Source organism: Atractosteus spatula, chromosome 5 (genome assembly GCF_055471065.1).
Source record: "Atractosteus spatula isolate fAtrSpa1 chromosome 5, fAtrSpa1.hap1, whole genome shotgun sequence".
NCBI lineage: Eukaryota > Metazoa > Chordata > Actinopteri > Semionotiformes > Lepisosteidae > Atractosteus > Atractosteus spatula.
In genome coordinates, this window is record NC_142710.1 from 66,053,299 (window position 1) to 66,081,096 (window position 27,798).

The following is a 27,798-nucleotide window of genomic DNA, read 5'->3' on the forward strand; positions in this document are numbered from 1 at the left end:
GTCAAATGTTCACAGCAACCCAGAGAACCGAGCTGGCGAGGCTGTATGATATCGGAGACAGGAGTTGCGTTGGGTTGGTTTTTATTAAGAGACATAGAAGACGATGACAATAAAAAAAAGCACAACCTTAGCTCACCAACAATAGATCAGTTAGAGCAATATATATATACAGCATCTTAACTTTAAAACAACTACATTCAAGTAACCGCAAAGATTTACACTCGTCCAGAACAGCACAGGCTCCCTCTCTCACACTAAGTCTGCTTCTCCGGATTATCGTTGCAGCCCAGTAAAACACTCGCTTCACCGACCCAGCTCCCGGTCCAGCAGAACCACAGGTTCTGTACGGCACTGTGCGGGACCACACCAAGAGAGCTCCAGCTCGGACAGCCTGGAAACAGCTGAAGTTAAGTTCAAGTCCCAGATGATAGTGGAGCTGGGACCCCTGTGGTCTGATGGACCTGTGACAGCGCGACACCCCAGCAGGGCTCCCCAGTCCTGCCCTAGTGTCTGCTGACTGAGCTGTTACTTAGTTCAACACTTGATTGAAGCTCAGTAATTAAACACCAGCTGACTCTAACTGAATGCTCTAATTCCGCATTTAATTAGTTCAATTAAATCACAACAAGGAACAGCAAGATTTGGAATCCTGGTCCATAGCACACCTGAACCCCACTTTTAAAATAAATTATACAGATTGTGGGTACAACAACCCCCCACACTCCAGCAACACAGAAGACAGGAGCTAGGACAGTGGTCCTGTGTATACCAGGAAAAAGACAACTGTCCACTCACAGGGCAGGGCCTGCTGACCACTGTCTCTCACACACAGCCCAGAGCCTGCTGACACACAGGACACACAGGACACTGCAGGAATAGGGCAGAGCCCACTGACCACTGCCTCTCACACACAGGACACTGCAGGACCAGAGCAGAGCCCACTGACCACTGCCTCTCACACACAGGACACTGCAGGACCAGAGCAGAGCCCACTGACCACTGCCTCTCTCACACACAGGACACTGCAGGAATAGGGCAGAGCCCACTGACCACTGTCTCGCACACACAGGACACTGCAGGACCAGAACAGAACCCACTGACCACTGCCTCTCACACACAGGACCCTGCAGGACCAGAGCAGAGCCCACTGACCACTGTCTCTCACACACAGGACACTGCAGGACTAGAGCAGAGCCCACTGACCACTGCCTCTCACACACAGGACACTGCAGGAATAGGGCAGAGCTCGCTGACCACTGTCTCTCACACACAGGACACTGCAGGACCAGAGCAGAGCCCACTGACCACTGCCTCTCACACACAGGACACTGCAGGAATAGGGCAGAGCTCGCTGACCACTGCCTCACACAGGCTATCCATATCACAAGCACCAGTCTGTCAGTGTGGTCACACCTGGACGTATGTGAATCATGTGAAGCTAAAACCCCGATCAGGGTCGAGCCAGTTTTAAGGAATAAGATTTCAAGGTTAAATGGCTCCTAGACAGAGTCTTCGCTATCTGGAAGCCGTTGTAAAATTTTAAATTCTTTGGGTTATTTTAGATGGTTCCCCCTCCAATAGGAACACAGAGTTTGGGATGAAAGGAGCAAATTGTGTTGTTGTTGGTCCTATCTGCCACCACCCCAGCACCAGTGCAGCGTAGACACACACACGCACAAACACGCACAAACACGCACAAACACGCACAAACACGCACACCTGCCACCCTGAATTCCCTGGCATGCACAGAACAGTAACTACCAGAACAAGACTGCTGCCATTAAGACGAGGCCTGGGTCTACGCTAGGTACATTACAATCACGTTACAGTACAACATTATTATTTTATATTTTTTCTTTAAAATTTGATCTGTAAGAGTAATAGATTATTGATCAGATTTACATCTTGGCCCTCCCGCCTCCCCACACAGGTGTGTAATACTGGACACCAAGCCCTGCTCCGTCCCCCAGCGCGGTCCGGTCAGGTCCGGTCCGGCCCGGCTCCAAGCCGCAGGCCACCGGCTGCTCCTCACTTCTCCAGCATCACCTCCATCTTGGGGTTGATGAAGGAGAAGCCCTGGAAGGCCATCTGGTCCATGGAGTCGATGAAGTTCTTTTCGCTGTGGGACAGGCGCGGCTTCTCGCCCAGGAACTCCCTGTCGAAGTTGCTGCAGTCGTTGGGGGCTTTCTGCAAGCGCACACAGAGGGTGGGGGGGGTCGTTAGTCAGCCAGCGAGGCGCAGACGGGAGCACCAGCAAACCTCAGAGAAGGGGTGCCTGAACACCCCATTTCTGAAGGTCTTCCCAAAGTGCCGTGCTGCAGGCCGGCTCGGGGCTGGCAGGGTTCGCTGCAACCGGGACCTCAGTTATTAACGGCTCGTCACCAGGATCAGGCAAGGAGCCGCCCGTATTGAAATGCTGCAGTGGACCGTGCTGCAGAGCCCTGGCAGCTGCTTCATCGCTGTCTCTTGGAAACCCACTGAGGATTATGCTCGTAATGCACTTGTCTCCCTACAGGTGGCGCTAATCCGTAACGAACAGGACGAAAGCAGTGTAGGAAAACCCTTGAAGAGAGACGTTCCAGGATGAACTCCCCTCCTGGGGAAAATCACAACATAACAGCCCCTCCCACTGGACCCTCGTCCAGCTGCCAGGGCACCCGAGACCCGAGCTGGACATGGGAGGACCTGAGCAGACGCTGGACAGCACGGGGTAAGGGGTGCCCACAGTCGGGAGAAATACTATGACCAAAAGTCATTACAATTAAGTGGGCTTCTCTCTGAACAGACCATCTGCTTGCAGCTGAAATAACATCAGGTCGGCCATCGCGACACGCCTTCAGTATGAGCTCCACGCACTTGTTCGCAGTCGAGCTTCAGACAGGCGAGCCAGCCGCTCTCCGTCTGTGTGTGAAGCATGCAGTCAGCTCACGAGCTCGGCTCTGCTGCTGGGAGTCACCCCGACTCGGTACAGTGGTGTGAGCCCCCTCACCCTGGCCATCGGGGGGAGCGTTTCCCAGCACGGCATGGAAACGAGGAGACGGGGGGGCCAGGAGGCAGTGGAGCCACACACCTCTTCTGCCGGTTCCGACCGGCCCGGCTGTGCTCAGGGGCTCGTGAAAACGACCTTAAGAAGCAGCAACCGAGCGGTCCAATAACGTCCTATTGGGCAGGCGGGCGAAATGTCGGGGTGTCACCAGCGGGCACAGCGCAGGGAGCCCCGTGTCACAGGAGCCCGGGAGAACGGAGGAGAGGGCGGGGCGGGGACGCGGCGTGGGACGTACCACTTTGGGCTTGAAGGGGGGCTCCACCTCCTTCTTCTCCAGGGCGTTCCAGCTGATGGTCTTGAAGAAGGAGTGTGCCTTGATGTTGCCCGTGATGCCCAGCCTCCGCGTCGGGTCACGCTCGAACAGCTGGCGGGACGAACACACGCAGTGAACACACGGGACCCTGGGACACGGAGCCGACAGCCCGGCGGGAGGGCAGGCGGGCCGGACGGACCTTCTCCAGGATGTCTTTGGACTCCTTGGTGATCCAGCGGGGGTAGTGGGGCACGTCCATGCGGATCGACTCGAACAGCTCGTCCTCGTCGTCCCCGTGGAACGGCGACTGGCCGATCAGCATCTCGTACAGCAGCACGCCGAACGACCACCAGTCCACCGAGAACGAGTACTTCTGACCCAGCAGGATCTGAGGGCGGGGAGAGATGGACACGCAGACTGAGCGCCCAGGCGTGGCAGTCCGGTCCAGGTCTTACAGGCTGCAGGCAAGACCCCCCCCAGTGCCGCCCTGGCCTGCCCCTACCTCGGGTGCAATGTAGTCGGGCGTCCCGCAAAAGGTGGTGGCCCGGTTCTCTCCAAACATGTTCTCCTTGCACATGCCGAAGTCAGCGATCTTGATGTGGCCGTCCCGGTCCAGCATGACGTTGTCCAGCTTGAGGTCTCTGAGGAGGGGGGAGGGGGGAACGGGATGATCGAGCTGATCTGCACCAGGGCCCCCTGTTCCCAGGCCTGGGGGCGCCAGAGTGTCCAGCTCTCCTCTGGACCCCCAAGACAGGACTGGACACCCTGCAGACACACTGGCCCCCCAGGACAGGACTGGACACCCTGCAGACACACTGGTCCCCCAGGACAGGAATGGACACCCTGCAGACACACTGGCCCCCCAGGACAGGACTGGACACCCTGCAGACACTCTCACACCGACGCCCCCAGGGCAGACTGGGACACCCCTACTCTCGGTCAACAGGCAAAGTCCACACATGCTCAAGTCTCACACACACAGGGGCAGGATTTTGGGAATTGTGGAAAGGGTTTTTTTTCCCTAGACCAGGAATTTGCAGGCTCATCGTGCATTCCTCTGATGCCCATCGGAATGCCAGGAGCACCCCATGCTGGAGCCCTGTGGCGCACGCAGCTCGTGGACGGACCACAGCCCACGCCTGGCAAGCAGTGTGGCTTCGGCGAGCGCCGAAACCGCAAGGCTTACGAGACAAATCCGCGTGAGCCACCGGGCTCATTTCACAGGAAGCCTGAGCACGGTCTCAGCCCTCTGCGGGGGTCTGTGGAGCTGCGAGCTGCGAGGACAAGCTGGGCCGCTGGGGCAGCGCCCCCAACAGGACGGGTGTGGGTATATGACAGTCCAACACCACAGCTCCAGCTCTGTGACTGGTTACTCCAGTAAAGAGAAGGGCTGGCATCAGGGCACGACACGTGACTGCGGAAGCATAATAAAACTACCGCGCACGCCCTCAGACAGAGCACTCCAACACAGCTTTCCTTCCATATGTTCTGGAAATGGCAGCTCTGTCAAGGTCCTTTACTGGGACAAACACTAAGAACAAACCACATTCCCAGTCTGCTAAAAGATTCCCTGAGGAGCAGCATAAAGACGGATGCAGGAACCATGGCAATGACAGGAGCTGGAAATCCCATCCTCCCGCGATTAAGAATTAGACTGGAGCCTCACCTGTAGATGATCCCTTTGGAGTGCAGGAACTGCAGGCCGCAGATGATCTCGGCGGAGTAGAACCTGGGAGGAAAGGAAAAATAAAGACCGTCAGGCCCCCCTCTCGCGCGCCGCGCTGCGCCGCGCTCTGAATAATTGAAGAGGACGTTTCCAACAATGCAGCGCTTGAAACCAGACCCCCCGCGACGCCATCGTTAGCCACCTGCCGGGCCCGCGGCTTTCAGCCTCGCCGCCGCGCAACACCGACCCCCCCAGCGCCGGCGAGGCTGGGGGGGCCGTGAGCTCGCAAAGCCAACCAACGCCGGGGTGCTCCAGCAGCCAAACGATGACCTTTACCCCCGTTTACAATGTGTGCTGGCTTCACCTCTGCCAATCTCACACGGGACCCCCAGCCCAGCCGGCGCACCTGCCCCCCTGCCCACGAGGGCAGCAGACAGACCGCCGCAGGACGCGGGGGCGATCCGCTCTGTGTGGAGATCTCCAGGCGCACACAGGGGCGAGACGCGGAAACAGCCAGGATCCAGAGCGCGGCCGCGATGACGGAGTCAGAACCGGCAGCTGCGTTTCTGCCTCCGGCAGGCCCCAGCCCAGCCCAGTGCGGCGATGGGAGCTATTTTTATCGCTATCTGGGTCAGAGCCTCCCCCGGCGTTACCCCTGCCTGGGCGCCCGACTGGCAGAGCAGCTCTGACTGAAAGCCAGGACGCGGGGAGCTCTCCGCTGTGAGAGCGCGGGGGTCCAGGCCAGGCAACAGCTGCCCCCGGGCACTCCCACGCTCCAGAGGCCGAGCTCCGGACAGCCGGCTGGGACCCCCAGCTCCCTGCCGGCAGCTCCTCCGAGAGGGAGTCTAAAGAGCACGAGGGAGGCGACAGTCGAGAGGGGACGGCCTGTCTCTCCCGCGGCAGCCAGACTGTCGCTCTTTTCAAGGAACTGACCGCACAGCTCCTCCTCCAGTCTCCTGCGGTGCGACAGCCAGCGCGCCACAGCCCAGTCCTGCTGCCGGACGAGTGTTTGAAAAGGCCTGAGGCCTGCGCTGTCCGACCTGCGACCTTTACCCCCCCACCCAGTAAATACACTGCCCCCTACAGGCGCACTGCGGAGTTTCGAGCTCTGTGTGCACACAACCACTCACCGGACTGGGGTTCGACGAACCGCAGTGAAGAGGCCATAAGGAAGACAGCAGGGGAGAGACTGGAATGAGACAGCACCGAGAGCAGCTGTCTGGCTTCAGTGCCTCAGCGCCGGCCACCCCTTAATGCCACTGCAGCTCCTGCACGGGCGGCACTCTGACCCGAGAGGGGCAGGACTGGTCTCTGCAGCGCGCAGCTGAGCTCCTGGCCAGCCCGGCTTTGAGCCTTCAGAACCACAGGTCCGCACCACCCGAGAGGGGCAGGACTGGTCTCTGCAGCGCGCAGCTGAGCTCCTGGCCAGCCCGGCTTTGAGCCTTCAGAACCACAGGTCCACACCACCCGAGAGGGGCAGGACTGGTCTCTGCAGCGCGCAGCTGAGCTCCTGGCCAGCCCGGCTTTGAGCCTTCAGAACCACAGGTCCACACCACCCGAGAGGGGCAGGACGGGTCTCTCCAGCGCGCAGCTGAGCTCCTGGCCAGCCCGGCTTTGAGCCTTCAGAACCACAGGTCCGCACCACCCGAGAGGGGCAGGACTGGTCTCTGCAGCGCGCAGCTGGGCTCCTGGCCAGCCGGGCATCGACCCTTCAGAATCGCGGGGCCGAGTCACGTCAGCTCACACGCCCCCCGCTAGCCTGGGGAAGGGACCGGGCTGCGTACACATCTCCGTGAAATGCCTCCTGGCGTCCATCCGGAATGCTGCTAAATCCCGGAACCGACACAAGCAGAGCATCCTGGGATACTGACTTCCCGAGTCAGGTCCCAGCTCAGCAGGTTCTTCCGAGAAGGACATTCCTTCCTAATCCTCTTTCCCACAGCAGATAATTAGGAAATATTTTTTTTTAAAGTGCAGACATCTGTACCAGAGGTTTGACAGAGAGAGCTGGCCCCGCTGCACACTCACGTCGCTCTGTAGAGGTCGAAGCGCCCCTTGTCCTGTATGTGGAACATGAGGTCGCCCCCGTTCAGGTACTCCATCACAAAGAACAGGTGCTCCTGTAGGAGGACAGGGAGACCGCACAGTTAGAACCACGCACACACACGCATGTATGTACGCACACGCTCGCACACACACATGCACGCGCGCACACACATGTATGCACATGGAGAGGTGCACACATGCACGCGTATGCACATGGAGAGGTGCACACATGCACGCGCGCACACACACGCATGCACATGGAGAGGTGCACACATGCACACGCATGTATGTACACACACGCTCGCACACACACACGCATGCATGCACACGGAAAGGTGCACACGTGCACGCGCACACACACGCATGTATGTACACACACGCTCGCACACACACATGCACACGCACACACACGCACATGTATGCACATGGAGAGGTGCACACATGCACGCACACACACACACACGCATACATGCACACGGAGAGGTGCACACATGCATGTATGTACACACACGGTCGCACACACACACGCATGCATGCACACGGACACGCGCACACACGCACAGCCGACGGGGACGTCATTTCAAGTCGATCTGAGATAAGAACACAAGGAAGGCGACACACAGCAGGACTCTGAAGAATGAGCCTTGGTGTTGGGAGAGCAGGCTGATCCCAGAGCCTCGTCCCGCCGAGCATCATGGTTTACCGCCAGCTGGTCTGAGGCCTGCGCGTACCTTGGTCTGGAAGGTGCAGTACAGGTGCGTGAGGAAGGGGTTGTCCCAGGCCAGCGCCAGCACTCTCTTCTCCACCATGGTGCACTCCACGTCATCGTCCATCAGCACCACGTCCTTCTTCAGAGCCTTGATCGCGAAGTACTCGCCCTTCCCGCGCAGCTCGGCCAGCAGCACCTGCGCGGCGCGGGTCCGAGAGAGAGAGAGAGACAGGGCAGGGGGCGGGTCAGGAGCTGTACAGAACCAGATCGAACACGGCGCAGAGCCCTCTCACAGCGGGGAAACTGCAGCAGAGCCACTGCTCTCCTCCACAGGCCGAAGGCTTCAGCCTCTCGCCAGCCTCGCGAGAGTGACAGCACAAACGCACGACCAGGAGCCCCCGAGGAAAAACACGGAGAGAGGGGCCTGGGAGTCCTGCCAGGCAGAATCGCCCCCTTCTAGACTTCGTGGACAGAGTGGACGCCAGTGTCCATCGCAGGCTTCACAGCTGGGTCCACCCCGGGGGCGGGGGCACGGCGGAGGGCAGGGCGCGCTCACCTTGCCGAAGCTGCCCTTGCCCAGCACCTTGTGGAAGACGAAGTCCTCGCTGGTGATCTTGGAGAGGTGCGTGATCCGCGAGGGCGCGCGGGGCAGGCTGCTGCCCTCCCACAGCTTGTCGTACGGCGAGCCGTCTGCTGAAAAGCAACAACACACACACACACTGTGACAGCGCCTCCTACAGGCCCACAGAGCACTGCAGTCCTGCTCTTCCCAGCCCCCCCACCCTCCAGGGAGCACCAGCCGAATCTCTGGAGGAGGAGGCTGCCGTGCAGAAGAGACGCTTTCTTCTGTCCCTTCACTAGATTTATGCCCTTAAATGTCCATGTGTCCGTCTGCTGCCCAGTTCCCACAACACAGGGAAAACAAGGAGGCGGTTACTGGAGGGTGAGCAGGCAGGAACCGGCAGGTTTCACGCGACCTCCGAACCATTTTTTAGGACAAATTGGGAAGAATGCTTTGGGCTCATAAAGGAATGAAAAAGACCACAAAGCTTTGTGCCAAACAAAATGACTGCAGACCACAGTGAGATTCCCGTGCTAAAATTAACTTGGCTCTTGAAGCTCTGTGCCAAGGAAAACGATCAAGAAGCTTTGAGCCTCCCGATATCGTCCAGGCCCAGCGCACCCGAGCTCGGCCCGCACCCCCCCCCACCACCAGCGCCCGAGCTCGGTCCGAAACAGGCCCCCCCCAGCGCGCCCGGGCTTGCAGCTCACCGGTAGCGTCCAGGCCCGAGGTCTTGAAGTCCTGGTAGATGCCGATGTCCGACAGGTTTGACTCAGACCTCCTGGTGGGTTTCTGCAAAAACAGATCTCGTGATAAAAACATAAAATAAAGAATCAAAACGGTACAAGGTCTGAAACCAGCCCTGGACAGCGAGTGCGAGCTTCCGGTCTGAGAGAGGAGCGCGGAGTCCTGGCGGACAGGACAGCCGCCCTCACAGGTCCCAGGAAAAGCAGGCTTGCAGGCCAGCTGCAGAAGTCGAGGGGTGCGCGGAGCTCCGGCTGGACCGCGCCCCTCGCGCCCCGACAGCCCTGCCGGCGCTGGGCAAGGGGTGACTTTCACTGCCGGAGGCGAAACGAGCGAGGAGCGAGGCGGGCCCGGTGAACTGTCCCAGGGTCTCCTCGCGGAGCCTCCGGAGCTCCTACTGCAGTTGACAACGGCAGGCCCCTGTGGAGGGAGGCGCTGCGGAAGTCAGCACTTGACCACAGCTGCAAGCTCCTGCTTCCCAAGGGCCAGGGCTGCGGACAGCAAGCCGAGAAACGCCCAGGCGCACGGAGGTGGCCTGAGCCGCGCTGCCGTCAGCGGTGGCGGGGGCGCAGACAGGGCGGCAGAGCGAAGCCTGATCCTGCTCGAACCCGGGGTGCGGTGCTTCGGTGTGACCAGCTCCTTAACTCTCATATGGATCCCGCAAATCACCAGGTCCAGAATTAAGGAGGTGGTCATCGCAAACCCCGAGGGCGAGCGAGCGTGCTGGACGGGCCGGAGCTCGAGCAGTCCTCGCCTTCACCTCCTTCAGCCATCAACAGCAACTCGCAATCGAGCTCGATGGGGTTAGAAGAGGCCTAATTGCACTAACTGGGGCAGAGCTGCTGCTGCTGACTGAGGGAGGCCTGCCAGGAGCCGGGCCGGGCCGTCGGAGAGCTCGGACACAGGTCTTACCGTCACGACAGCGTGCTTCTACACTCGCGGGACGACACGGGAGGAGAAAAGAAAAAGGTTTCAGAACAACGCGTGCGGGCTACTGCGTCAGAGTGTCCCGCAGGACTGGAAGAGAGTGTGGTTGTCATACGGCGCAGTGTGATGACAGCGCGTTAGCTGGGGAAGGGGATGGGAAACGGTGAAAACCACAACTGCCTTCAGAGGCTGTTTACCCAGATATTCCTCTGCTAACTCCCTATGACTTCAGGCCTTTACATGAGCACCTGAGTGACCTGGATTATCTATTTGAAGAAGCATGAGGGATAATGCACTATTCAACATGAAGCACGTCTTTTGCCTGTTTTGTGTTGAGTTGCTGGCCTTTTGCATCCAGTCTGCTTTTTCAGCAAACGCGAACGATCGACGAGTGCTTGTGGACATGGGATGGAGAGTCACCTTCTGTTCATAAGCATGTCATGGCACCAGCGCGCAGGACAAATCAACTGAGCCGAAACAAGTGAGGACGTGAAGGACAGGGCTCCCGCGCCTCCCTGTCGCCTGGCCCTCTCGGGCCCTCCCACACCTGCGCCCGCAGCCCGTCCGTCTGCTCACCTGGCTGACTTGGGTCAGAGCCTCGGCCAGCAGCTTCTGGTTGATCCCGCAGAGGTTGGCCACTTTGGTCTGGCACTTGTGGTGCACGTTCATCTGGCAATCTGAGGAGAGAGCCCAGGGCATTCTGGGTAGTGAAGCACGCCGGCACGACAGCGAGGACACAGACACCGGGGGGCAGGGCAGAGCTGTGTAGCACCCCCTCTGGAGGTCTACCATGCTTTGAAAGGGGGAAGACAAACTGTGAAGGCTGCAAAATCAGTGTTAATATTAAAGGGATTGCTTCAACTAGCATGATTCACCTGCCAACTAACTGCTCCACTCTCGCATGTTTAGCCAAGTCAACCCTGTCTGCCTCGTCAGGAAGCCTGGAGATGACTCCCCTGAGAAAGATGTTCCACTGAGATCGTTAACTTTGCCCATGTCCATCCATCTGTTTTCCAACTTCCAATTCAGAGTCGCGGGCGAGCCGGAGCCTATCCCAGCAAGCAACAGGCGCGAGGCGGGGTGCACCCTGGACGGGGCTGACAAACTGACACCAACACCAGAGTCGACTTTCCCAAAAGCCAATTAACCTAATCAACTGCGGGAGGAAACAAGCCCATCAGAACACAGGGAGAACATGCACACTCCACACAGATAGCACCCTAGGTCACGAATTAAACGCAGGGCTGCAGCTGCAACGCCGACCACTTCGCCTTGTTGCCATGCCTGAGGCTGTAAAGGTCCCACAGAGCCCAGAAACACGTGGCCTGGCTAAAGCCCTCTTTCTTCACTTAGGCTCCTGCCTCACTTCTTCCCCACAGGTGTCTCCACTCAGAGGGTCCTCCTGGGGCTACAGTATGGGACCCGCCCTGCCACAGACAGGGACAGTCACTGCTCCTCCTTGCCCAGAAATGCAAAGCGTGCTCCTGGGAACTCTTATCTCCATCAGCCCAGTCGCAGACACTGCCTGCCTCTTGGTACTGAGGGCTGCTGGGAGCTCTTGTCCGAACTGAAACAACGCCAAGCCCTTGCCAAAGTGAAGGTAGGGATGGTAGAATCAGACACTCAGAAGCTGCTTCAGCAAGGTTTAGTAGACCCCTTCCAAAATCTACAAAAAAAATCCACATCCAGTACATGCTTTGCATTTTTAATCAAAGCTGAAGTCTATAACTGTATTATTTTTGGCCTTAAATTAATTGTGGGTCGAGTCATTTCACTCTCACTGAAGTTTAAAAGCGTCTCCTCGGAGACGAGACTTAATTACCGCTGGTGTTACACCACTGGAAACCGGCAGCCTCTCAGAACTACAGGCCTGCTTTCACAGGGCTGGTGGAAGGTTTTCAAATGTTGCAGAAACAGCAGCGCGAGCCAGCATGACAACCGAGCTCGGGGCGTGTTCCAGCCCATGAACGCACGAGGCTCACAGGGAGATCTGGAGGAAGGACGGTTCAGAAAGCCCGAGACCACTCCCTGCTCCGCTACAGCCCAGACGTCTGCCGGTCTCCCTTCTGTCTGGGCCTCTCAGCAGTGAAATAAAACTCTTTTACAGCAGGGCGTTGCCAGACACCAAAGACGCTTCACAGGCAACATGCACTCTCCACGTTTAAGAACAGATCTTACGTGAGCAAATTATTCATCCAATTAGAGGCCCAATCAGACAAAGAGCACTGTGGGCGTGGGAAATCGTGACACACCAGCAATGCCACACGACAAACCCCCCCAGACTCATGCCCTACCTTCACACTTCAGCCCCTGCTTGACGAGCCCCCACAGCAGGCTGCCGCAGTGGTCGCAGAAGGTGGGGCTCATGTAGTTGTAGTTCTTGAAGCGGTGAGGCATGTCGATCTTGAAGCGCTCCTTCTGGAACTGCGGACAGGGAACACGACCCATCAGCCCCCCACTTCTCCCAGAGCCGGTTTCGGCGCCCCGTCTCTGCTGCAACCAGGGCGGCGACAGCGAGCGGCAGAGGGTGGCGCTTACCACGGTGTCTCTGCTGTTGGCGGCGGTGCCCGTGCACCTCCCGATGATCTTGTCGATGCACTTCTTGTGAATAGCAGCGTTGCATTCTTCATCACAGACACACACAAACAGAGCAACACGTGAGACACAGCCGACGGAAAGAACGCTTGAAAGCCTTTAAGAATGAGGTCATCTAACGGGCTTGTTCTTCCAACGGGACAGGCTCGTCTCTCAGAAGCTCGGCTCGGTGTTGAAGCCGATACCTTGGTTTCTTTCAAGTCACAGCTGGTGAGATCCTAGACTGCTGAACAGGCCAGATGGCCCCTCTTGTCTGTAGCCTTTCTCATGTTCTCAGGTGTGGCCAGCTCTCTGTAAACTGAGGTTCATTCTCAAGAGCACAAGAGCAACCTTTCAGGTTCTGGCAAACCCTGACTTCACCCATGTGAAATCATGTGCAGATGTAAGAGAACAATGTTGGCGACTACAGGGAGCTCTCTCCCGGAGCTCAGGTGAGACCAGGGGGCACGAGTCCTCCCACCGCCACTGCACATAAACAGCACCTGAACTGCACCAGGGGCAACTGTGCACTCTCGTCCCAATGCCTCCAGCTCCTGACTGCACCACAGCTTGCTTGTGCTGTGACCACACATGCCTGCTCACAGGTGTTTCCAGGTGAGACCAAAACGACTCCTTTGAGCCCATCTGAAGGGTGTGGGGAGTGCACGTTTTTGGGGGGAGGGTCAGAGGTCAACAGCTTTGCGCTTGACCAGAATTCTAAGATCTCCAGTAAATTCAGGGAAGCCCAAGATCTCTAACGATCGCAGCCGAAGTCCAGACTCTGCATGAATCCAGTAAATACAGCCTTGTTCTTGCAGCACGATGAGGGCCTGGCGCTCTGTGCAAGACCCCTGACTTAAAGCACCACTGCAGGGTAGGACTGAAGAAGATTATTAAGATCAGGGGCCACCGGGCTGACGAGTCAATGCTGGAAAACACACTTACGTCGGCACTTGTAGCCCTGCTTATTCAGGCCCCTGCGGATCAAAGAGAGAGAGGAGACAGGTCAAAGGACTGCACGTGTTGCCCTTTGATCTTCCTGAAGGCGCGAGCTCTGCCAGCCGCAGGAAGCGCCTTCGAGCAGCGACGACATTAAGCGCGGCTCTTTGTGTGGCGGCTGGGCAGGGAGTCGGCGAGTCCAGGCGCCAGCCTGCGCCCGCAGCCGGCAGAGAGAGCGGCGCTGGCGGGCCGCAGCACAGATTGCTCCTCAGTTCCTCTCGGTGCGGTTTCGGCACCCGAGAGCTCAGCAGTTTCAGATTTCCGCTGCTCTCAGCGCGGCTGCGAAGGGCCTGGCCAGCCCAGCACGCCGAGAGAAGGATGAGCACAGCAGGAAGCTGACTGAGACACGCACTCTCACAGGCACACACACACTCTCACAGGCACACACACTCTCACAGGCACACACACTGGCACACGCAGGCACACACAGGCACACACAGGCACACACACTCTCACAGGCACACACACTGGCACACACACTGGCACAGGCACACACACTCTCACAGGCACACACACTGGCACAGGCACACACACTGGCACAGGCACACACACTGGCACACACACTCTCACAGGCACACACACTGGCACACACACTCTCACAGGCACACACACTCTCACAGGCACACACACTGGCACACACAATCTCACAGGCACACACACTGGCACACACCCACTCTCACAGGCACACGCACAGGCACACACGCACAGGCACACACGCACACGCACAGGCACACGCACACACAGACACACACGCACACACAGGCACACACGCACACACAGGCACACACGCACAGCCTGACGGAGGCACACAGCCGGCAGCTGCCTGGGGCCTCTCAGCGCTGCTGGACTCCCTCCTGCACACGGAGAGGACCCCCCCGCCCCCCGTGAGAGCGCAGCGTCACGTCATCGCCAGGCCCAGTCGTCTCTCCGGAGGGGCGACTTCTCGTCCCATTAACCGCCTTCCCTTCAGCGGCGAATCTTCCCCAGGCGGCGGCGACATGGAGACGAGCACACAAGCCCCCAGCGGGCCGGCGCTGGCACTGTGGGACCGGCCCCCCGGGCCGCCCGGACACCCCCGAGTCCCATACAGGCGGAGCGGCGCCCCTCCAGCTGCTGCAAGAGGGCGGGCTCCTTCCTAACGCGCCCCAGCGGCCCCAGTGGCCCCAGGACGGTGCCGTGTGCAGCCCAAGGAAGAGAAAGGGCTCGGCTCAGGGTCCCAGTGTGGGGTGGGGGCTCAGAGGTACCCCCTGCTCCCCCGCCAGACCCCCGGGAGGCCGGTCGCTCTTACCAGACAAACTCGCGGCAGACGGAGCAGAAGGTGGGCTGCCGGAAGAAGGTGGCGATGAACTCGTGGTTCTTGATGAAGTGGACCTTGGCCTGCTTGATGGCGCCGCGGCGGCGGTTCAGCGTCAGCGCCCCATCCTCCTCCTCCTTGATGGACTGCTTGCTCTCTGCGGGGGGAGAGGGTCACATGGGTACGGGCTCAGACGGCAGTCAGGTACGGGCACAGACGGCGGCGATCGCGCAGTCAGGTACGGGCACAGACGGCAGTCAGGTACGGGCACAGACGGCAGCGATCGCGCAGTCAGGTACGGGCTCAGACGGCAGTCAGGTACGGGCACAGACGGCGGCGATCGCGCAGTCAGGTACGGGCACAGACGGCAGTCAGGTACGGGCACAGACGGCGGCGATCGCGCAGTCAGGTACGGGCTCAGACGGCAGTCAGGTACGGGCACAGACGGCGGCGATCGCGCAGTCAGGTACGGGCACAGACGGCAGTCAGGTACGGGCACAGACGGCGGCGATCGCGCAGTCAGGTACGGGCACAGACGGCAGTCAGGTACGGGCACAGACGGCGGCGATCGCGCAGTCAGGTACGGGCTCAGACGGCAGTCAGGTACGGGCACAGACGGCGGCGATCGCGCAGTCAGGTACGGGCACAGACGGCGGCGATCGCGCAGTCAGGTACGGGCACAGACGGCAGTCAGGTACGGGCACAGACGGCGGCGATCGCGCAGTCAGGTACGGGCTCAGACGGCAGTCAGGTACGGGCACAGACGGCGGCGATCGCGCAGTCAGGTACGGGCACAGACGGCAGCGATCGCGCAGTCAGGTACGGGCACAGACGGCAGTCAGGTACGGGCACAGACGGCGGCGATCGCGCAGTCAGGTACGGGCACAGACGGCAGTCAGGTACGGGCACAGACGGCGGCGATCGCGCAGTCAGGTACGGGCACAGACGGCAGTCAGGTACGGGCACAGACGGCGGCGATCGCGCAGTCAGGTACGGGCTCAGACGGCAGTCAGGTACGGGCACAGACGGCGGCGATCGCGCAGTCAGGTACGGGCACAGACGGCGGCGATCGCGCAGTCAGGTACGGGCACAGACGGCAGTCAGGTACGGGCACAGACGGCGGCGATCGCGCAGTCAGGTACGGGCTCAGACGGCAGTCAGGTACGGGCACAGACGGCGGCGATCGCGCAGTCAGGTACGGGCACAGACGGCAGCGATCGCGCAGTCAGGTACGGGCACAGACGGCAGTCAGGTACGGGCACAGACGGCGGCGATCGCGCAGTCAGGTACGGGCACAGACGGCAGTCAGGTACGGGCACAGACGGCGGCGATCGCGCAGTCAGGTACGGGCACAGACGGCAGTCAGGTACGGGCACAGACGGCGGCGATCGCACAGTCAGGTACGGGCACAGACGGCGGCGATCGCACAGTCAGGTACGGGCACAGACGGCAGTCAGGTACGGGCACAGACTTGTTGAACTAAAATAATAACGTTACTGTTCTAACTAAATGGTTGCGGATGCTTTGCTGACTGTGACTGTTCTGGCTGCGGTGGTCATGCCAATAGCGTCTGTCAGAGAGACAGAAAGAGTGAGAGAAAGTGAAAGGGAGTTAAGTTTCTGAGCTGCAGCCATTTAAAGTACAGTAATTATTTCCTGTTGTTTGCTTTATGCTTCAGCGATGCAGTGATTCACTGATCCCCTTAATGAAGTGAATCTGAGAGAGATGGGGAGGGTGAGAGGGAGGGGTCACCCAGAGGTCATTCACATTCTCTGAGCTTCCCCTCCGAACACGTTTCTCAAAACATGCCAAGCAGGTGGGAATACTTCATGAAGCCAGGGAACGTCACCAATGAAATCGTCAGATCCAGCGGATATCTTCCCCCCCCAGCCCCACCCCCAAAACACCCAGATCTAGAAAAGCAGAACTCGTGGAGGCCCTGGCCTGCGGACTGGGCAGCGCCCAGAGGGGCTCATTCAGAAGCCTGCTCTGCCCCGGGGCTGCGGGGAACCCCTCCGTCTCCCACAGCTCCCTCACGGGACCTTCCAGCTCTCGCATCACGAACTCCGTCGGCCCGCCGCCCGGGTGACCCCCTGTGGTGGCTGGTCTGTAACCCCTGCGGCCCTGTGCCCCCGAGTCGTGCCCAGGAGCAGGTTACCTGGCCCGGGTTCACGCGCTCTGGCCTCCACTGATCACGCGTCCCAGCACGCACCCCCCAGTGTATCTCACGCCAGCGCCCCCCTGGCACGGGCTGGGGGCAGGTTTCCCGTCTCATCGCCAACAGCTCCCACACAACGTGCCCCCACCACAAAACTCCACCAGGTTACCTGGGCCTCCAGCCCATCTTTTGAAACACTCGGAGGTGTCGTTTTCACTCCTTGCAATACCTGCTCTTCCCACCTGCTCGGCGCCTTCAGGAAGCAACCTGCCTTCATGAAGAAAAGCTGAGGAAACCGGTCTGAACGCGACCCGTTCCGACAGCAGAAACGGGCGCGGCAGGCGAGAGGGATCTGGAACAGACCGGCTCTCTCCACGGCGCGCCTCGCGGAACCTCAGGAGGCCGTCAGAATCCCGCCACATCTGCCCGAACACAGCCGAGCCTCTCCGGAGGCCTCACTGAAGCCTCCTCGTTACAGTCAGGTTAATGAGCTCCGAGCTGACAACCCAACAAAGGAATGACCTCACTTTCAACAGCCGCACCAAGGCGAGCACATACTTCCAGCGCGCGTGTCCTGTGGTTTGTCGGTTTTGGTCCGTGTCTCACTCATGTCACGCGGCTCCAGGGTGGGGGCAATTTGAGCAAGGAATTCATTTGGGGGCTTTGAAATAATACCCCTGGCTGCTCCTCTCTCACCTGTGTCCGCGTCCTCCAGGAAGAACTGCACTGCCATCATCACCTTGCCGGTGGGCTGCAGGTCCACCTGGGGAGGAGACAGAGCAGACCCCAGTAAGCACACGCCAGTATCCTGGGTGGAGTGGCCACAAGCCCACCTCAGGCAGGTGTGTCCAGTGGGACCGGCCTTGGCCAGGCCACTCTCAAACAGCTTACGAGCTTGTTTTCCAAGGGGAGGGGAAGGAACAGGGAGCCAAAAAGGACAAAGATGGAGAGGAACAGAGGGTTACAGATCACAGATCACAGTACGAAAGACGGGACCTGGCAGAGAGAGTGATGGAGAACCCTAACTCCACCTCCTAGTCCAGAACGCCACCCCTTTATCCAGAACCCCGCCCCCTTACCCAGAACTCCGCCCGTCCATTTCCCTTCTTGCAGCGCTCGGCGAGGACGGACACGCCCACCGTCACCTCGGAGATGGGCTCCTCCGCCGTCTTCATGAGCACGATCTGGATGACCCGCCCCTCGTAGATGTGGGCGTCGAAGCTGGACTTCCAGGCCGGGTACATGGTCGGCTTCTTCTGGATGAGCGTCTTCCCCCTCTCTGCAACGGCCAGAAGCAGAACCAGAATCACACACTGGGCCACGGCTGGTGGAGGAGGCAGGGGCAGTGGTGATAGCAGGAACTGCGATCACACACGTGCACAAGCCCAAGAGAACAGACACCTCAGCAGTACCCAATCACGCAGCCACCAGTGCCAAGAGACAGGCTGTCCAGACAAAGCCTCACCAAACACCGCCAACTTCTTGCCTTTTGGAGAAACGGGTGTTGTGAGGGTTGGCGAGCAGGTAAATTACAGTACTTTATCAACTCAAAAATGGTGCCTTGTTCACAGCACCCAAACTGTGCGTTTTAGGTCTACTTTCACCACCTCGCCCTGTGTGGAGTTTAATTTCAGGTCCTCCCTAGTACAGCATCTCCACCGTGTGCAGAGACAGAGAGAAAGGAGAACGTCACCCTGTCTGCGAGACTGCTTGCATGCGGGAGACAGAGACAACGTCGCTGTCGTGAAGTGTGGAGCCACTCAGGGAGCCTGACAGCGGCTGCACCCCAGCGCCCTGACCTAGATTAACACCCTCGCACTTCATCAGCGGACTCCTCCACTTAAACAGCAGGCCTGAGAAGGTTTCTCTCAATACTGTTATCAGAATGTACCTCCCTTTCTTTCTAAGTCATTGCATTTAAATAGAAATTACCTGGCCATGACAACAGAGGGCTAATGCTAGTGTGCACACCCTCTTCAGCAACATCCGCTACCACCCACCTACTGCAGGAGCAAGGACAGCCAGTTACAGCACAGCAGCAGCCGAAAACCCCAATGGCAGTCAGATAACTGGGCATCTGCCGTCCTCAGACTGCGGCACAGACACACACACACACACACACACACACACACACACACACACAGGGACTTGCCGTCCTCAGACTGCGGCACAGACGCACACACAGGGACCTGCCGTCCTCATGCTGCAGTACAGACTAGAGAACCGCCCAGGCCAAAAACAGACTGGGCTACAGGGGTTGAGCTGCTCAGTGCTAAGCAGGAAGCTACTCTGATCTGAATCTCGGCTAAGAGCCGGGCAGCAGGGAGGGGAGAGGTGTCTTGCCCATCGGCTATCCCGCCACCATGGGCACTGGCTCAGGTCTTTCCTGGGGCGCGGCACTCTTACCCGTGCTGAGGGACTCCTTCATCTTGATGGCGCAGAAGGGCGGCTCGGGCAGGGGCGGCTGGGCGCCCAGGTCGAAGGCGTTGAAGGCGATGCGGAGAAAAGGAGACATCCTGCTCGGTACACGCTGCCCTCCTGCGGGAAGAGGAGTCACGTCAGCGCGGGCCGAGAGGACGGGCAACACAGGCGCACCGACACGCCTCCACGGCCTCCTCTGCGCCCCAGCACCCCGACAGGCCCCCCACTTCTCACTCGCGCTGTATCTTATCGTGCGGCTCTGGACGGTAATTTTGTGCCTGGAAATTAATTCAAGTTTGCCACTGCAAAGGGATCAAATACTACCGCAATCCTGACTGATCCGTTTACCTCTTTTGGCTTTCTGCTTTCGCCACGAGGGGTAGGTGATGTCTACAATAAACATCATCGCTATGTCAGAGTGTCGGATGAGTTCTCACCCTGAAGGTCAGCCCATCTCTCTGGGTACAGCACAGAACCTCCCTCGTGTACACAGAAACCCGATGCTGTAAATATTATCACTTTATATACCAGAGCCTCTCTCTCAAAGGTGTTTCGGCCACAGAACGTCCTTCTGAGAGAGCCAGATGTCACTGACCCCAGCCCTCAGCCCCAAGCTGGCCGGCTGCCGCACACGTATTGTCCTGCAATGGACAGCATGTTTAAAAGAAAGAAGTGTATTTAGCGCTAATTTGCCATCCTAGTAGACTCCACTGACTTTAAATCGGTCTTACCTTTTGGACTTGATCATTTTTTAAATTTGCTTTGACTGCTGCCCAAGCATGTCTAACCTTTACAAGGACTGGGGACGGAGGGGTAAAGGGCTCTGTGCCCCCTGGAGAGCTGAGGTTATAGACTGAAAGGCAGCTCCCGCACTGCACGTTCGGATAAAAGCCCCTTAGTCACAATGCACATAGTTTCACGATGATGTCAACTTAACACCCTGAACACAGAAGCCTGGAGTGGTAAATATTATCACTTTATATACATGTGCGTCTCTTTCCACACTGTAGTATTTCATTGACAGGAGCTCCATCAACGTCAGTAAATGCTTTGAGATACCGCACTTCCGGAAGCCCGAACAAAGCCTTTTCCCCAAACAAATCATCCGAACGAAAGCTGGAGAGCACCGCCGGACTGCGGCGTGGACAGCCCTTGACGGCTGTCGGCCACGTGCCTGCGCAGCCTGTACAACACACCGGCACACGCCGGACCCAGGGAGACTCCGGCTGCCGGACGCAGGGCTGCGCCAGAACAGCCAGGAAAGAAACAAGTGCTGCCGCTTCTGGTCTGGGAACAGATCACCCAGGAGAGCGTCTTCCTTCCACGGGGATTGGCGGCGCTCCAGGTGGCCTCCGGGGGGAAGGGATTCTCCAGAACCGCAGGCAAGACAGGAAGTACTTAAAGCCTCCTGGATTCCCAGCTCCGTGTTCTGTGCAGGACAGGCCCCCAGCACCCAGGTCTCAGGTGAGATCACAGCACCGGTACCGACGGACGGGACACTACAGAGCCTGGCGCCAGGTCGGGGCCAGCCTCGGGTTCGACAACGGAGCACACATCTTTCACACTGCCTTGAGTGGGCCGGGGCAGAGCAGTGGCTTGAACTGGGCGTGGTTCTGACCCGAGGGTACGGCCCAGCCCCCTGGGGGAGGTCCATTCGCAAGCCCGTCAGACTCGGCTAAAATGAAACGTCTAGACTCTAGAGACAAAGATCTCGGACGTCTTCTCCTAGGTGGTCACCCCAGCTTCCTGTGAGGTTTCACAGCCTCCTGCACGTGACGAGACCTCAGCGCGTTACAACAGCCTGAGCAATGACACAGAGAAGCAGCGCTTCCTCTCGGCGCCTCTGCTTCGTGTACCCCAGAGGTCTGTCCAAGAGCTCGCTGTTTTCAAGGCCGCAGCAGTGGTCCCCCCCAAACTGGAGCTGGGAATCTGGACTCTGCAGTTGCAAACCGCATTATTGGTGATGGTCTAGATCTCCTCAACTCTGACCTGCTTTTCCAAAACATGTTGAAGCAGTTCTCAGTTCTCAGTTGTCAAGAAGCTCCAACAGAGAGGAGAAACATGCATTCTTCAGCTTTCCTATCGCTAGAGTTTACTTTCACAGGGGTGGCCTGATAACCTCCCAAATGTCTTAAAGACATTAGCCAAAATTCACTACTTCATTACTCTGCTCTCATCCCCACCAATAGCTGATGTGTGGTGAGTGTACTGTGAACGCTATGGTGAGGCTGCACACTAGTGGGGGTGGAGGGGAGTCCCCATTTCCTGTAAAGCGCTTTGAGTGGAGTGTCCAGAAAAGCGCTATATAAGTGTAAGCAATTATTATTAAATTAATATTATTAAAATGGAAAAAGCTTCAGAATGAATCTTAAAGAGCCCTGGTTGTCAGGAGCTGCTGTGTGTCTTATCACCTGGTGCCTGAGGTGCATGCAGGGCTGCTGACAAGTCCCAGCAGACTCCCAGAGCGCCGTGCAACTGTCAGGAAACTGGACACCAGCCGCTGCCCCACCTTCGCAATGCGATTGGCCCTGGCCTGCTGTCACTCAGCTGCCTTTGCCACGTTGCCAGACACACACACGTAGCCGCGGGTGCACGCACGCACACACACACACAGGTGGAGCACAGAGGCTGCCGAACACATTCCTTCCACTCGGCTCCTTTCAGGAAGCACAATGGACACACGAGGGTTTCAGCAGATCACAAGCTCTAGCTGGGACACTGCAGAAAGGCACGCCTTGTTTTCGTATTTACGCTTTTCAGTTTCTTCTGAACTGAAAGCCACAAGCAAACCGTCACGGCGCGATTGCCACAGCCAAGGAGGGCAGAGGGCAGAGGTCCCCTTGAGCAACCGCTTTTCACAAGAGCGGCTGTGGGGCCGAGCGAGCAGCCGCTGCGAACGGGCAGGGCGCAGGCCGCTCTCGGCTCGCGGTCTGGGAGTCCCGTCCCCCTCCCTCCTCTCCCTCCTCTCCCTCCTCTCCCCTGCTCTTCGGAAAGGGCTGGGTGAGAGGCCCTGCTTCCCGCCTCACGCCCGACAGCCGCCAGAGCAGCCGGGACCCCACCCGGCCTGACGGAGAGAGGAGAGCGGATATAGCGCCCTGCGTCCAGCACAGGGCACGCAGGGCAGCGCGGAGCCGATGTCCGACAGCCCGCCGGCCGCCCCCAGCCAGCGCGATCCGAAACCCGGCGCCCGCAGGCCGGTTTCACAGCTGCGGTGGGTCCGAACGTTCTTCCCCCATCCGGTAAAGAACGACTCTTCCCTCACCGCTGTCCTGCTCACTCACGCCCCTCTTCAGAGCGCCCATTCTCACTCCCAGCATGCACTCCCACTGGCCCCCTGCGCTGCCTAGCAGAAATTAGATCAGGAGAGGCGATTCCTGGAACTTCGTTAACTACCGCTCGCTTTCTTAATTAGTATCCAGATCTCCTGCACGCCGTACATCTCTGGGCGTCTCACATTTCAGAAAGTCTCACAGCTCAAGCAAATATGCTGCAGTCCTGCCCCAGCAAGCTCGAGCCAGTCCAGTCGATACGAGAAACTGGGCACTTCCACGCGGTTGACACACAGCGACGCGCCCAGCCGGCAGGGCACCGAGGGGCTGCTGGCTCACGATTCTTCTTTTAACGCTCCTAACCTGTACTTCGGTCCTGTAGCATCAAGATCTCAATCTGCTTATGAACAATCCTCCCCCTGCCCTGCAGGACAGGCTGCTCTATTTGAATAGGAAATAAGAACCGAAATCGTAAACCAGTGGGGCAGCATAATTAAGCTGTGGCAGGCCGTACCGAAACGGTGCAAAGTGAAGTAACAAGAAAGGGCAGTTGGCAAAGAGCACATGACTTCCAGCGCAGTGAAAGAAAGCGACCAGTGTTGTATTCCCTTCCTCGATTTAATCACTGTCAGCTGGTTTGCCCGATTCTTCCTGCCATGGATTGACAGTGTTGTGTGAAAGCCCACCCACACAAGGACAGACTTGTTTCAGCAGCTGTGGAGGGGCCAACGACTGACAATACTGTCCAGCCTCTTGCATTCGTCTTGGGAAACAACGTTCCAGCTTCAATCCAGAATCCAGGCGGGCGCATCCCTCTGCCCCGGTCTTCTGCGCAGCGCTCGGACTTGGGATTTCTATCCGCGAGCTGGTTGCATGAAACGCTTTCCATTTTTAGTTAGCACGAGTTGAAGCACAACCCGTACAGCAGGTTTTAACAAAAAGTGTATTTCTGGTGCTGTCTGTACTGGACTTTAATGCTCAGCATGTATCAATTATGTGTCATGGACCATCAAGGACTGTAACTTAATGACTCTCGAACCACTTGACCACAGTCCTGCCCTGTGGTGCAATCAGGGAGGTCCGAGTTTCCAAACCTCACAGACCCTTCAGCGGTGGCTTAGCTCCTATAACGCCAGTGAATGTGACGACACGTCCAGCTCCATTCCTACAAAGTCGGGGTGCAAACTCATGAATTGGGAATGGAGTTCTCCATCAGAATAAAAGGCAGCCCATCGTGCTGGCTGAGGTGGAGAGAGCACAGCCTCGCTGCTCAACATCATCTCGTACATCATGTACTTTAACAGTTTCCTGCCTCCTATACCGATTATCGAATGTTTAGTTACATTAAGGCGCCTACAAGAACGCCTGCTTTTTAATGACTGAACTATAGGCCACAAGCTCTGATGGTCACATGGTGCAGAAAAGCTCCAGCCTGCATCTGCCCCCCGTCTCTCTGCAAAGAAGACCCACACAGTCATCCTCGGAAAGCACCCACACTTACTGAACAACAAATTAAATCAATTCAAATCTGAAGCCTTTTTTTTTGCTGGATGGAAAATCTGACTTGGGCTGAGCGCAGATGATGATGCTCTTGTGCAGCTCTGGGCAGAGCTGTGCACCGACGCGCCCCAGAGCTGGAGACGGGGCCCGAGGCCCCTGGCCTGTGGGGGGGGCAGGCCCAGCACCAGACCCCACGCACACGGGTTCGACAGAGGTTCCAGGCAATCTCCGCCACTTTTTTTCTGAGCCCCTTAACGTCATCAGCAGCTGGGCGTGTCTATGGCTGCCCGCGGCTCGGGGCTGCCGGGATGACCCCGGGGAGGGGGTGGAACACTTCTGCACGCAAAGAGTTGTAGGAGTGGGAAACATGCCGCCCGCCCAAGGTGTTGAAGCCGAATTTCTAACGAACAAAAGGACTAGAGGGGCCGAGTGGCCACCTGCTGTCTGGGAGTTTTCTCAGGATTACTGAAATCAGACGAAACCTCCGCAGAACGTTTCACTTGGTTCAGCTGCGGCTCTGGAGTCGCTTCAGGAAGGCTGCCCCCCCCGCTTTCCTGTAAGAAGGGGAGGAGGGGGAGTGAGGGTAGCAGCTGCTCTAGATGAGGGGTGTCAAACAGTCCCCAGCGGTGCAGTTTGACACTCCTGCCACAGAAAGGCGGTGTCACTTGATGACAGGGTGCCAGAAACCACAGCGCCGCGATGCACTCAAGGGGGCTGCGTCCCCGAGCTCAGGCTGCCGCAGTGACGCAGAGCTAGAGATCGAACAGATCCGATCGCAGGCGATCCGCGAGCACAGGCCCCGGCACACGCGTGCATGCTCTCCGCTGCATTCCGCACGACAGGTCGTGCAGGTCCGACTCCCTCCGGCACAATGCCTCTCTCCCCGATGGAAAGATACGCCCCTGGGAAGATAATAGCCAACCGGCCTGAGATAACGAACTCGCATCTTTCTCCTTCTCTTACTTTCCCTCTCCAATCTCCTGATGCACCTCTCCCTCTCTCTCACTACAACAAGAGGCACTTCTTTACACCGAGGGCGGTGGGAGTGGGGAACAAGCGGCGCAGCCAGGTCGTTGAAGCCGATACCCCGGCTTCTCTCTCGAGAAAGAGCTGGATGAGCGAACTGGATCAGATTACTACCTGAGGGGGCCGGTGGGCTGCTTCTTGTTTGCAACTGTCCTTATGGCTCCTACCTCAGCGTTGCAACAGCCTGTCTGCGGGCCGAGAGCACGGGTTTCTAAACCAGCTCGTTTCACCACAGGCGTTGCAGCAGATTGGGAAACGGCGCGGACAGACAGAGCTGCATCACATCCGACTGCGGCCCGACCGCCCAGGCCCGGCGCAGGGACACGACCCCACTGCACAGCTGCTCTGATCCACCTGGGGTCGGTCTTTTCTGTCGGGTGCCTGTCTGTGCAAGTGCACTGAAGACTGAAACAGAGGACTGCTCCCGGATACACCCGAGACGGATCGGGATGCCACGCAATGGGAGCCGGATCCTTTGCCCGCACAAGGGAAGCCACCCACGGGCTCCCCTGAGGCTCAGCCGGGAATACAGGCTGACCCCGAGGGCGTCTGATGCCCGTGCCGGCGTCTCCGGCTGTTATCATTAATGATCAACGGATCGGGGAGAACCAAGCACGCAGATGAGATCGGAACAGAACCGGCACCGGGCCGATCAGGACACGGAGCTGCCGAGGGGAAGAGTCACCCTCAGGCGTACTGACCACCCGACTGCAGAGCCCCAGCCCCCTCCTCTGGGTCTGCAGGGCCCCAGAACCGGCCCGATGGCTGGGACAAAGGGCCCTTTCACTGGGCCAGACGCATCTCCCTGGCACTTGCAATATTTTTTTTCTAAAAGAGCTACTTTCTGCACAATGCCTCCAGTGTGGCAGAGCTGGGAGTGCACTCGCGGGCAGCAGGGTTATCTGCCCTGGCACAAGAAGCCCAGCCTGCCACCCGCCCGGCTCTCGGGCCGTCCAGTGTCCAGCTCCACCACCCGCCCGGCTCTCGGGCCGTCCAGTGTCCAGCTCCGCCACCCGCCCGGCTCTCGGGCCGTCCAGTGTCCAGCTCCACCACCCAGCAGCCGCCCAGCTCCGGTCAGGAACACAAGGAGCAGGAGAGCGGAGGAGCGCCCATCCCGACCCCGACTCGTCCTCGGAGCGCTCCAGGGAATCCGGCCCTCGCCTCCCAGCGGGTGCCCACCCACGGGTCGCTACTCCGCCCGCCTGGAACCGGTGCAGCGCCCCGCGGTTTCCTCCCAGCCCAGCCGGGTCGAACCCGAGCACGGCAGCTCCGCACGAAGAGCGCAGCGGCGAGCGAGGGCCGTCCCTGCCGGCCTCGCGGGGGAGCGCAGCCCGACCGCAGCCCGACCGAGATTAATGCTTAACCTGCAGCCAGGGAGGAGGATGCCAGCACACAGCGGGGCACCCTGCCTCACAGTGCCTCAGCATCGCCCTGCGGGTTAATGAGTAATTAGAAATAATTAGAGGCGAAAAGTCTTACTCAGCAATCCCGGAGCCCACTCCTGCTGCTGTGGGGTGACCGAGGGGAGGGGCTGTTTTTCCCGCTGCTGTGCCCAAGGCCGTGTGGGCGGCTGTACTCGCTCGACCCCTCCCTGGCCTCCGAGCCGGGCACATCTCTGTCCTAGCGGAAATCAATGCCGCGCTCAGCTGCTGGCCTGAGCTCACACCAAGCCTGCAAGTGCACCCACGCACGCAGAGCCATGCTCACGCCCGGCGTTCGGGGCAGGTCCCGCATTCCCCGCCTGACTTATCGTAATTCCCCCCACCAGACCCTGTGGCGCCCGGTGCCTGGTTAAGGAGAGGAGATGTGCGTTTTCAGCCACATCAACCCCTGCAGATTCCGTCAGAGCAGCTGCAGTGGCCAAGCAACTCAGAAGTGCCTCAAAGACACTCGGCGCTGCTAACCCACAGCAGCAGGAAGGCCAAGACCCGCCAGCCTGCACGCGGAGCACAGGAAAGTGTGTCAGCAGAGCTTGTCCTTGCTGCACAGCACAACACCTCTCTCTCCAGGGCCCTTGGCCTACTTTGGGCCTGTGCCGCCGTCCGCCTGTCCTTTGTCTTCGGCACAAGGGCGCCAGTGGAAACGACAGGGAGGCGGATTTCAGACGGACAGCAGGAGGGACGTCTGTACCCGGTGCTCGTCTGGAGAGGCAGGGCACTGGCCACCCTCCGGATCGGAGCGCACGGACCGCTGCCCCGAGAAGAACCGCCGTCAGGGGCGCCAGAACGCCACCCCTGCCCCAGACAGCGCGCCAGAGGAGAGCAGGCCCAGCCGTTTAGGACCGGGTGTTTGCCGGCTCGAGCCCCAAGCTGTGCCACCTGGGTGGTGTAGGCTGTGTGAGCTGCTGGTCCGAATTTCCCAAGCTTGTCAGCCTAGACATCACCTCAGGGCACCTCACCTGTCCTCAGACACCGACTCCACACCTGACCTGCTAGCTTCTGTGCCTCGGTCTCCCTTCTGGACTAATGCAACCGACAGACAAGACCGGGGGGCCGCAGAAGGACAGGAGAGCCGAGGACGACCCCCCCCCTCGTTCTCCGAATAAAGAACTTCTGTTTTTCTGGCGAGTTCCTCAAACTCTTCTCAGAAGACGGGGCTCCTTCA

General features: G+C 58.8%; 1 protein-coding gene across 7 annotated transcripts in view; it reads right to left on the bottom strand.

Annotated features, from left to right (window-relative positions):
- Positions 1-64: 64 nt before the first annotated feature.
- Positions 65-27,798, bottom strand: part of prkcdb (protein kinase C, delta b) — a 30,749-nt gene continuing 3,015 nt past the window's right edge. The window contains exons 1-19 of one of the 7 annotated variants that reach the window (XM_088917884.1): positions 19,928-19,966; positions 19,385-19,516; positions 18,058-18,257; positions 17,675-17,741; positions 14,815-14,977; positions 13,473-13,504; positions 12,492-12,577; positions 12,248-12,377; positions 10,530-10,630; positions 9,939-9,956; positions 8,993-9,074; positions 8,277-8,413; positions 7,743-7,916; positions 6,994-7,085; positions 4,966-5,028; positions 3,802-3,940; positions 3,499-3,687; positions 3,282-3,410; positions 65-2,187 (exon numbers count right to left, since the gene is read on the bottom strand). In XM_088917884.1, the coding sequence (XP_088774010.1) occupies positions 2,029-2,187; positions 3,282-3,410; positions 3,499-3,687; positions 3,802-3,940; positions 4,966-5,028; positions 6,994-7,085; positions 7,743-7,916; positions 8,277-8,413; positions 8,993-9,074; positions 9,939-9,956; positions 10,530-10,630; positions 12,248-12,377; positions 12,492-12,577; positions 13,473-13,504; positions 14,815-14,977; positions 17,675-17,741; positions 18,058-18,257; positions 19,385-19,493 (2,070 nt within the window). In that variant the 5' untranslated portion in view covers positions 19,494-19,516; positions 19,928-19,966 and the 3' untranslated portion in view covers positions 65-2,028. Of the gene's footprint in view, positions 2,188-3,281; positions 3,411-3,498; positions 3,688-3,801; positions 3,941-4,965; positions 5,029-6,993; positions 7,086-7,742; positions 7,917-8,276; positions 8,414-8,992; positions 9,075-9,938; positions 9,957-10,529; positions 10,631-12,247; positions 12,378-12,491; positions 12,578-13,472; positions 13,505-14,814; positions 14,978-17,674; positions 17,742-18,057; positions 18,258-19,384; positions 19,517-19,927; positions 19,967-27,798 lie in introns of those variants that run through there. The other 6 variants (XM_088917889.1, XM_088917886.1, XM_088917883.1 and 3 more) reach the window with 6 other exon arrangements.